The sequence below is a fragment of the Pleurodeles waltl genome, chromosome 1_1 (genome assembly GCF_031143425.1).
Source record: "Pleurodeles waltl isolate 20211129_DDA chromosome 1_1, aPleWal1.hap1.20221129, whole genome shotgun sequence".
NCBI classification, from domain to species: domain Eukaryota; kingdom Metazoa; phylum Chordata; class Amphibia; order Caudata; family Salamandridae; genus Pleurodeles; species Pleurodeles waltl.
In genome coordinates, this window is record NC_090436.1 from 166,297,370 (window position 1) to 166,309,457 (window position 12,088).

The following is a 12,088-nucleotide window of genomic DNA, read 5'->3' on the forward strand; positions in this document are numbered from 1 at the left end:
AATGGGGCTTATTACTTTGGATTGGAGTAGGGCACACTGCTTTTAATTGGAGTGGGCAGATTGTTATGGATTGTTGTGGGGCTGAGTGTTTGGACTGTAGTGGGGCAGACTGGAGTAGGGCGGATGGTTTTAGATTGAAGAGTGGCAGACTGTTTTAGAATGGAGTAGGGCAGATTGGAGTGAGCAGATTGTTTTGGATTGGAGTAGGACAGATTGTGTTGGGTTGGGGCAGATTGTTTTGAATTGAAGTGTGGCAAGTTGAAGTGGGGCAGATTGTTTTGGATTGGAGTGGGACAGAGATGAGTGGGGTGGATTATGGTGAGGTGGACTGGATTGGAGAGGGGTGGATTAGAGAGGGGTGGATTAGGTTAGAATTGGAGGATTGGAGTGGGGCAGATTGTTCTGGATTGGAGCAGGCATATTTGTTTCAGATTAGAGTGGGGCAGATTGTTTCAGATTAGAGTGGGGCAGATTGTTTTGGAGTGGAGTGGGGTAAACTGGAATGTGGCAGATTGTTTTGGATTGGGGTGGAGCAGATTGTTTGGGATTGGGGTGGGACAGATTGTTGTGTACTGGAGTAGGGCATACTGTTTTGGATTGCTGTATTGGAGTGAGGCAGATTGTTTTAGATTGAAGGGGAAGACTAGAGGGGGTGGGCTGGGAGTATTGAAGTGTGATGCATCGGGTGGATTGGACTGAAGTGTGGCAGACTGCTTCAGATTAGAGTGGGGCAGACTGCTTCAGATTAGAGTGGGGCAGACTGCTTCAGATTAGAGTGGGGCAGACTGCTTCAGATTAGAGTGGGGCAGACTGCTTCAGATTAGAGTGGGGCAGACTGAAGTGGGGCGCATTATTGTAGGTGAGAGTGGAGCAGATTGTATAGGAGTAGGGTTAGATTGGAGTTGGGGCAGATTGTTTTGGATTGCTGTATTGGAGTGGGGCATTTTTGGGAGTGGAGCGGGTTAGGAGGATTGGATTGAGGTGAGGCGTATTAGTTTCAGGTGGGGTGGATGGGGCCTACTGCACGGTGATGAGTTAAATTATCATGTGAAAAATTACACATAAGAAAGAAACAATGTTGCTTTGCAATATTTTGAATAAGATAAGTCATCTTTTGATAACAGCGCCCACGAGCAAAAACAAATTATGAGTGCAAAGTGAGAAAAGAAGACTTGGCAAACTAAAACAAGCATTTGCAATGCAATGGGTCTCGCATATTTCAAACAAGTTAATTGTCATCTTTTGACAACAGCGCCCACGAGCAAAAACTGCAACAAAAAAGTGAAAACTGAGAAAAGACGACTTAACAAAATAAAATAAAATTAGCTTTCAAAAAAATACAACTTTGCAATTTTGTTTGTCCTGCTGGTCACGTGTTTGCCAGGCACAAGACAAGTAACTATAGAAAATTCAACTTTTACTTTTTTTTTTTGTCCCAGGCAAGTTTTTGACAGTCATGCGCCTTCAGTTTGCATGGCACTAGAATTTAAAAGAAGGAAATAGTACCTAAATCATGTCAGGAGCAGTGGACGGTTACTGATTAAGTTGAATCAATCAGTGCTTGGTCCCTAATCCGCAGATGAATGGGAATGATGATATGGCCTGCAGTGACTAATTAAGAGGCTGTAAAGAAGAGTGTCACGCAAGCCAACAAATGGTAAGCCACGGAAGGGCTAAAGCCCTTTTGTAACTAAAACAGTGTTTTGCTAGTGATATGCATGCGCTAGTGCATGCTATTGCAGGCCTGACCCTAAAAAAGATAACACAAAAGAATGCCTTCAGAAACAAATGCCACTATCTTGCAATAATAGTTTAGATTTGCTTGCATCTGATTCACTGTAAGTGATTAAGAGTTTGGTATTTGAGATTTGGGAACTATGGAAAGAGATCATACATTGAGAAAAGAAAGATAGAACTTGAAAATATTCTTATTGATGGGTGAGTCATATACATGACTTGGTCTCAATTAAAGCTTTGGGGTACATATAAATTGGGTCATCAGAGTGTAAAAATTCACCTGGCACAGTTGTGATTCTTTTATAGATTTACTGTCTGACCCACTCACAGAGGCCCAAGGTTTTACCTTCAGCTATAGTCAGGTTTCAGCTCTCAAAATCCTCCAGGACAAGGCTAGAAGCTGTAGCGAGTCGGCTCCTTGAGGCCAAATACCTTTACTGTAAGATCCTGCTGACCCAGTTTTCAGCATGGCAAAACCCACAAACCTAGTTTTCTTACCCACCTTGGGTTGAGCATTTCTGGGCAAGAATCAGCACCATGCCCCAGTCCTCTGGAGGTGGAAAAAAAAATGTCCAAGTCCTACTTTTCTCCAATTGATGGGAAAGCTTATTCTAGTCAGTCCTTCAGCCACTAGCTGCTGAGGGCAGTCTTATGGGCACCAAATCTCTCTTCAGCCAAGTCACCTGCATGCCCAGTCCTTTGTGGTCAGTGAGACCTTCTGGGGCAGGAGTCCCTCTGTTTTTTTTGTCCCAGAAGCAGCCAACTAGAGCAACAACCACTTGACTCTGTGGTAAAGCATTACAGGGCACGCACAGAGCCCCCACTTTAGATTGCACGTTTTACATTAGCCTGTCTTTCTGATGGTGAACTTTTACTCACTTTTTTGCTCATTTGATATGTACTAAGAAATCATTGTACAAGCGGCACGTTTTTGTAAGTGTTGCTGTCATTCAGTACACTCCAACCAAGGCTAGTGACACAGAACAAGATGCCTTAAGTGTTATAGTTGTCCATTGAAACCCTTGAGACCCGCACGGGTGAGTTGCGCGCTTTATAAATGTTAATGATTTGATTTGATTTGAAACACATCATAATTTGCAGGTATATCATCACATCTGCTCTGCACCTCAGACAGTATGATATGAACGGTTCTTGTATTATAAAAACTGCCACTGTGTACCATTCGGCAGAGGAGCACTCCTGCCAGGATTACCCTGAAACGTGGTGCACTGTGGCTGAGATGCAGTCCTGCTCACTCTCAGCTCTACGCTGCAAGGGATGATAATCTACACTACACCAGACTGTCTTCCTCACTTCCAGGGACATCTTATCCAGTTATGTGCGATTAGGCTATCCAAGTTGATCTGGCAGAGGGTAAGCCCACTATGCTTGCAATAGTGTAGGTAGTAACAGACAGGAGTGTACCAACATAATAACATTACCATGGTAGAACTCTTTATCTTTTTCACCATTTAGTAATGCTGGCTACCATGCTACGTCGCATTTGCCTAATAACTGCAGCTCATATTTTTTATGCAATTCAATTCTTGCAATAAATGTTTGAAACAACATTTTTGCATCTTTCTTCTGTTTCATCTTGGGTATGCAGATCTGTTTCCATGATTTCCTTGGGAATCAGAGTAGTCATGTTCAAGGTTGCAGATACCATTTGGTACTCTGGAATGTTCAGGGATTCACATGGGGCACTGTGAACTAGCTAGGAACCTTGTCAACATTTTCTGCTGGTGTAGGCGGACTGAGTCCTTTTACACTGTAGTTTAAGTTAACCAGATACACAGTCCTACTTGAATCGTATGAACTGTATAACAACTTGTGGAGAGCACTGCTGGTCTATGGGTGCTAGGAAGAGTCAGGAGTCCTTGAGACAGCCATCTTCTTACAGCAGAATCCAGGACTCTTTCTTTCAGCTGGGCTGCCTTCTTCAGGTGGGGTTTTCCTAGTTGCAGAAATGTTCGGAGGTAGTGGAGGGATGTGCTAAGAGCCAGTGATCACAGAATTTATTCTCCACACTCCTGGTTATTACATTTCCCTACGCCACGTACTTTTGTAGCACATTCTCTTCATCTTACTGAACAATTACACAGGAGCTCCCATTTTAAAATGGCAGCACACTTCTGCCACCAGACAGGACTCTCTTCAGACCCTTAGCCGCTTCTCTGTTTGGATAAGCTCCCCTCCCAACTTACAGGGTCTAGACTGGTTTTCTATCCCATTGCGACTCGAGTCTGGCTGTCTAGGAGATTCCTGGACATCTCTTACTGAAAAGAATAAGTGTTAAAGGGGAATTCCTGGGCATCTCCAATAAAAAAAAAAGAATAAGTGTTAAAGCTTTGCCTTTACTCTGCAAGCTGTCCTGAACCTCATCCCAGACAGCTAATTCCTGCTAAGTGTCTGGTGGTTAACATCGCCTTCTTAGATTGGGTAAATCTTGCATTCAATGATGTGTACTTTAACTCAGGAGGTGTAATAAGATGTAGAACTAGTTGTAAGCGAGATCTGGCTCAAGCAGCTTGAAGAGCATTTTCTACAAAATTACGTTTTGACCATCAAAAATCTGATTTCACCATTAGATCAGATTTTGAAAGTAAAGTGAAAACTAACTTTGAATGACCTTTCTAGCATTTCCTGAGGAAAGATGAAAAATAAGTATTTTAATCACAACTAGGCTTATCTTATGAAAAATTTAGCTGAATGTATGCAGTGGAAATCCCTTTTAGGGTCCACTTCCTAAACATATAGTTGTATTTATTTATATACAATAGACACCCTGGCTTGTGGGCTTACCATGCACATTTTAGAGCGTAAGTATTAATACATAAAAAAGGCTTCACAACATGACAACTATGCTCCCCATAGGCTGCATATGCAGCCTTATTTTTCACGGTGCCCAAAGTCTCTCCTAAAGCACACTCACAGGTGCACATCAAAAGGGTCGTCATCAGCCACTCATGCTAAAAGATGAGCAGCTGGCTTTTCTGCAGAATACTTTCTCCTTTGTGAGCACTTTATTTGAATTATGAAATAGCGTCTTTCAGGAGAACAGCTTATTTACCACTGAAACCAGTGATCAAATGGCACACTGGCTATTCATTGATAGGCTCCGATTATTGTGAACTGTGAGGAGGTGGGGACTCTTGAAATTGCCAACTATGACAATAAACAAACATTAACAACTAGGATGAATCACTTGCAGAATCGAAGCATACAGTCAACATTCCAAAACATTCCTTTCTTCCCTATTCTCTCTAACACATTACAATTGCAGCACTTGAATGGAGTTTTAGGATGGCACACATGCTATACAAACATCAAAAATGTCGATCCCTTTTTCTCTTGCCTCCCCTTCTTCCCGATTTGCTCTGTGCTTTGATGTACTGTCAGCATTATAAGAACAAACATGCCACAGCAATGTCTCTTCTCCATATCCCTTCCTTCTTGTTTCTTTTTCCCTATGTCTCATTTGTTCACTCAGTGCTATGAAACAGCTGAAGGTAGTCTTAAGAGCTACACATGGAATCACTGTGGTATATCATGTAATGGGGCTTATGAGACACCATACTTCCTGACGCTGATGTTGTCTTTGTAGATGGTTCATGTCTGAGGGACGACAAGGGGGTCCTGCAGGCCTCCTATGCCAATAGCACTGCTTGCAACTTGCTGGAAGGATCATATTTACCAGCAATAAATAGCACTCAATCAGCAGAACTTATTGCACTGACCAAAGCTTGTTGTTTGGCCAAAGGGAAGAAGGTAAACATATACACGAACAACCAGTATGCCTTTGGGGTAACCCATGATTTCAACTAGGGTTCCTCACTTCAGTTGGTCATCAAATACAACACGCACAGCTGTAGGCTCTGTTATTGCCAGCTAGATTAGCCATTATAAAATGTGCAGCACACGCTTCCTCCAGAGCTTATATATTATGAGGAACCGCATTTGTGGACGGGGAAGCAAAGAGGGTAGCCATTACAGGATGGGAGTTGGATATGGTCCAGACGTTACCAACTGCACAGGTTGCAAAAACAATACATGATGAAATATGTTTAGACCCAAAAGTAATTCAAGGAAAAGTAGATAAAATGGAAGTAACTATGTGGCAGGATAGTGCGTGTGTGTGGACAGAGGAAGGATTGTGGGTAGGATTAAGTGGTAAAGTAGGTTTGCCTCATCTACGGCTCGTTTATTTCATGGTCCTCATGCTGCTAACAATATCAGCAGCCTGAGAGCAGCATGTAGATTGGTGTGGAGACTTCAATTACTGTACTCATAGCGCCAAGGGACAGCACGAGGACTGGAGGAGGCTAGCCAGCAGAGGTAAGTGACTTTTTTTTTTTTTCATTTTCCCTCCTTCCCACATGCCCTAAATCTAGTCGGTTGCCCTAACACTTTCAGGTTAGCTGCGGCCATTGTGTTTATTATATATGTCACCCCTAGGGTAGGCCCCAGAGGGCAGAGTGCAATGTATTTATATAGCGTGACATGTTTTTATGTTTTCATGTCCTGGTAATGAAAATCTTTCCCCTTTTCCCTACAACAAGGCCTACCTCTCTCATATGATATAAAATGTAATAAGGCAACTACATTTTAAGTGTAATTTCCAAACGGGAACATGCAACCCCTTCATGTTTAGTGTCTCTGGAATCACTATTTAAAATTGTAACATATGGTGAAGCTGAATTTCAAATTGCAATTCTGAAAATGCCCCATTTGGAAATTTGGAATTTTCTTGCCTTAGCCATTTGGTTCCTGCAGCCTTTTTGTCGGTGTGGTCTTGTTTTATTTATTCAATTCAGCTCTATTTTTCTAACCTTGTGTGGGATACATATTGAGGTATGTTTTCACTTTGCTACTGTTTGAAGTGTTGCACAATTCTTTACACATTGCCTCTAAGTTAAGCCTGACTGCTCTGTGCCAAGCACCCGGGGATAAGCGGAGGTTAAATTATGGTTGGCTTGTTCCTTACCTCGAAAAGGACAGTGGTTGCTGCTTGATCATGGCTCAAACTCCACTCAACCAATAAACCCATTTCTTACAGTCATACACTTCACTTTTGAAAAGTGAGCTGTCATGTCTTGACTGCAGTGTTATGTTAGTGGTTATTTAGTAAGCATGTCTACTGAGGTTTATTGGTGATAAATGACCAAGAACTAGCATAATATCACTGGGCCCTACTGGATATTGAAAGGTGTATTCAGAAGCTACATAAAAAGCATCAAGGAAGATTCAGAGCACAGGATTGATGACAGAAAATTCTGTTTTAGCAGCAGTGACTGAAAAAATCACAATCTCCAAATTACACGGTTCTTGGTCTCAGCACTAGATGGTATTGTGAAGTGAATCACAAATCATTAATAGGCCTATATCACCAATATTCAGGGTCAGGACAGTCAGGAAAGTGCACACAAAGAAAAAAAAATAGAGGGGCCTTTGCATGGTAGAGGCACCTTTTCTAGCTATGTATTACTGCAATATCTTTCTAACTACTCGAACTTTCATCCCACCAATTGTGCCAGAAGCAGAATGGTACACCTGGCAGAGGTAGGTGTGTAGGGGCTGTGTGGGTGTGTGCATATGCGTGTAAGGGCTGGCTGTGTGTGTATGGGCAGTTATGACCTTACAGCAATGCTAAATAGTTCTGAGTAAAACTAATTTCACCAATACAGTTTCAAGACCATAGCACACACAATGTAACATTGAATAGCAGTGTCACAGGGCACAAAGTCATAATTCTAGCAAAACATGGGTCCAGAAAAAGGCAGAAATTCCTCGGATTACCATGCAGAAAAGGCAAATTTACAACAAGTACTCAATAAATACACATACACATGTATAGTAATAGGCCTGGCATTGCAAATATTTTAAGATTTTTGTTGTGTCTTGCAAAGCCTTACTAGGATAAGCATAAATTATTATGCACAAAATACATGTCAACTTGAGATGCCAGGTCCTTAACTCCTAATTTACAGTATCTCTTGACATCTATTTTGCTTACTTCTAGTATGCTTAAATTCCCATTTGCCCTAATGACAATGCTTCACTCTTCTCAAATGCCTCACCAACACTACACTGTTTCACCTGAAAGGCACCCTTCAGCACATCGCAATATCTTGAAAATGTTTGACCACATCACTCCAACACTGAAGGAGTGAAGTCAAATACATTAATTTAGCGTATTAGCTCCGTGATATTAGGCACTCATCATAGAAAATGCTAGGAACGCATTAAAATTAAAACAGCAAGGCCATCAACTGTTTCCAGAACTTCTTGGAGTTGCTCTCTTGTCTCAGAACAGGAGGAGCATCATTCCCATGAATGTCATTTTTGAGTCTCCAGGGGTCGCAGTTGCGACCCCCTAGTACTGCCTTTGCAACACCTGGCCCTAGGGGTGGCAAAATCAGTGGCGCAGACTCAGAGGCAGATCCAGAGCCTTTACTTTCAGCCTGTTCTTTTTTTTTTTAAACTAATAGTGAATACTATTTTATTGTTCACTATTAGTATATTAAAAAAGAAGCACGCTTAGCTGCAACTGGACCTTTGATGGAAGCTGTGGTAAACAAAAATGTTTTTAAATGTATGTTGTGGGTGTTCATGTGGGGGAGAGTATGCTTATGTGAGGCAGTATGTGTATATGTTATGCGTGAGAGTAGAAGTGAGTGTCAGTAAGTAAAAGTGTGTGAGACTGAGGACCAGATTTACTATTCTTTGATGCAAGGCAATTCTCCACCAAAGATGCTGCACAGTCTTGCGTCAAAGGAAGGAAAAAATGCACCATATCTGCTAAGATATGGTGTACTGTTCTCTCCATCTGCACTGGTGCATTTTTTGAAGCTACGCACCAAAGCACAAGCCCAAGTGTGTGGGTCTTCTCTGAAGCATATGTTTTGTGCTGGAAGGGGGTCCCTTCCCATACAAAAACTATGCGTTAAGGCTTTGTCCACTTTGAGTGTGTGCGCTGTACACTGCAGCAAATATGCAAAGTGAAAACATTTCTCCTTGTTAAGCTGCCTTGAGGAGTCATAAGATTTTAGACCAAATTCCTCTTTACCAATGTTTGTAAATAGGGATTTGCATCAAAACCCATGGATAGCTGCATGGGAGCGTCTATGTACCACCCACGGAATGCCCACTATACACAAAATAATGAAAAGCAATTTTGTGTTACTTCGGGATACTAATTCCACCCTAATACTTTGCAATAGGTTTTTGTCATCAGATGAGCTGCAAAGCACTACTACCTTTATGTCTTTTCCAGTGTGTGCTGAGCAGGAAACTTAATAACAGTGCGCACTCTTTAGTAAAGCTACTTTTTGATTAATGAGTTAAAACAGGAAGGTTGCAGACCAAACCCGAATATCATAAACCAAATAAAACAGAAGAAATGTGTCGCCCTTACGCATTCCATGATGGTGAAAGTGAAAATACTGCAGAAATCATGAGGGCAACCTTACTAATTCAACATACATTTTTAATTTAGTAGAAAATACCTTTATTTGGAGATCTTCATTCTCTCTATTAACTTCCAAGAGCTGGAGCTCTTTGTCTTTTAATTTTTCAATAATCCTGTAGTATCTGGAGCTGAAGCCATTGTCAGTATCTGACTCGAATCCATTCTGAAATGTCTGAGTAGGACTCTGAAAAATACAAAGAATAAAAAATACAGAATATGTACAAAGATGCCAACAGGAAAATCTGTAAAGATAGCTCATGCAATTGTAAACCTTTTGATTTTCTAAAATATCAGGTATTATTATATGGATATTTAAGGACATAAGCCTTGTAGCGCAAATAAACAGAGCTATATAAACCTACTTAGCCCAAGAAACAAATGTATAAGGTAAATGATGCGCACCAGGGCTCTTCCAGTTAGTGCATCCATGTCATGGTGACTCGTATTGCTGTTGATTTAATGAACATGGAAAAGCTAGATACTAGACATAACAATCAACATTGCAACAAAGAAAAAAAAGTCCTCTTCTTGCACAGGGCACAACAAAGTGCAGTTTTACAATAGAACCATGGGTAGATGCATTGAAATGTACCTTGCCGGCAAAAGCAGAAGTCATACGACAACATTTGAAGAAACCCATCTCTGCCCTCCAGGTTTCCTGAACCTCAGACCTAGCTCTCCCCCAGTCACTCAAAAGGAGGGCAGAAGCATGAGGGGGGAAAGGTAGGCGGTACTCTCAAACCGAAGTAACACAGACATAGCCACTGGCTTTTGAGGACCAGTACTATGTTTATTTAAAACACACAGAATCTAAGGTTGTATCCAATAGTGAATGGGCCTAATTTATTGTTTTAAGATGCAGCAGAGACAACGTCCCTCCCATCAATAAGCGTTCTGACCAGCGGGAGACCAGAACATGCTATGTACTGGCTATGAGGAGAAAACCTACTTCATTAAATATACCCCTCCTCCTGCATGAATCACAATCAGGTGTTTTTTGTCCCCATCATGCTTGGTAACGTTAAGATTCCGCGAGACTGAATCAAGTCTATTTCAAGGAAGATTCAAAGCCAGCCAGCACTGTTCCTGCAGAAGTAGTCTCCTATAAAATATTCAGGTTGACTGTCAAATGCCACAAAAGAACCTATACCTATCGCACGGCCGTTCATTTCATAATTAAAGCCTATCAGCTTTGAAATGATCAAGTGTTATTTGGTGCCGCCCTCCGCTCATAAGACCCTACAGTGCCCACTTTCACCAGTATAATAATAATATCCACATCTTCATAAAAATAAATTGTCACGTGGGTGTTGTATTGGTGTTGACTATAATAAACGATAAGGGCTTAAACCGAATTAGGACAAGTCTAAAATCATGATGGGTTTTCATAAGACATAACCTTAGGCATTCAATATGGCACTGATAAGTTGTATTGTTTGGGGAAGAGACCTATTTGCTACTGGATGCTCACGAGCTGCAGCCCATTTCCTTTATATGTGGGTCCTTCATCGAAGGAGCATATGCATTCAAGATCCTATACATACCTTTCAAAGTCCTGCAAGGTACTCTTATTTTTGAGGAAAAAAAGAAAAGTGTTACTACTTTGTACACAAATTTAATGCTACCAATCTTTATCCACCCCAAGCTTTTCACTTTAATTCCCACTTCGTTCAGATCGGTTTTGTTTTGCTTGCAAGTTCAGTGTCAAGAAGTCTCTTAGTGAACGTGTACTCTATAACATCAGAAGTACACATACACATGCGTCTTTAGTCCATTACCTTCCGCTCGGTTCAATACAGCCCATGCAGGACCTTGCATCTCATATACTCCTGGCTGAGAAGACAGACATGCTTATCATGCTAGCCCCATGACATAATATGAGGGAGCACTGAAATCTTTACAATATTGGTAACAAAACACACAAGCTCATGAAAACAAAAAATCATCATGAGTTGGTAAACACCCCAGTGATCCAGGAGTGCAAGAAAAGTGAATAAAGGTATTCCCATTACGAATAACAAAAAAATATATCAAAGGTTTCAAACATCAAGAAGAATGAGCATTGGCAAAGCAATAGGTCTGGCTTTGGCTGCTGAGCTACTGACTTTGCCCGTGCTGGTTTCCTTTGTATGGTTTTTATTAAAGTATAACCAAAAATATTCAAAGGTGGCCGCACATATGTAAGTATGTATGGAGACACAGGGCAGATATATCTGAATGGTTTTAAATCCATTTGAAAATGGGCGATACTCGTGCTGCTTGATAGAGATGCAGCATGCAACTAAATTAAACATGTATTGACAAAGCAAAAGCAAAGTGCAATTGCAGTCGCAAAACAGCCCCGAATATCTGTAGTGGATCTCCGTCTTTGCTTGTGCATTCTACGTCTGTGTGCTTATTGTTGGCAGTTAGCTATAATGGGCCTAATTAGCAATAGTGTTTAGGAGGGCGCTCTCCGAGTTTTTGCCAATAAAAATCAAATGTTCCTTTGAAGAGATAGTTCAATTGTATTGTATTGTAATCGTATTTATATAGCGCTTACTACCCCTGACGAGGCGTCGAAGCGTTTTTCGATGAGTAGCACGCTACTCCGGAACCCAACAAGAATTAGTGATGGATTAGTATCATTTAATAATGAGTAGCCTTTACTTTGACATCAAAGAAGTTAGCAAATTGTTCTAAAGTAGTTCCAGGGTCCACAAGTGTGTGAGAAGTAGTACGGTTGTTAGTAGCCTTCACTATTTCAAGGGTTGTTTTTGCAGATTTTTTAGCAGAGTCAGAAAGAGATTTGATATGTCCTAAAACACTGCCTACCTCGCCCTCCTGAGCATGACCGTCTGTAGAGTCCCCGTGTGCTTACACCAGCCCTCCCTTATTGCT

General features: G+C 41.3%; 1 protein-coding gene across 1 annotated transcript in view; it reads right to left on the reverse strand.

Annotated features, from left to right (window-relative positions):
• Nucleotides 1–12,088, reverse strand: part of CCDC68 (coiled-coil domain containing 68) — a 161,891-nt gene that overhangs the window by 113,142 nt on the left and 36,661 nt on the right. The window contains exon 4 of the mRNA XM_069219631.1: nt 9,246–9,392. Within this exon, the coding sequence (XP_069075732.1) occupies nt 9,246–9,392 (147 nt within the window). The remainder of the gene's footprint in view (nt 1–9,245; nt 9,393–12,088) is intronic.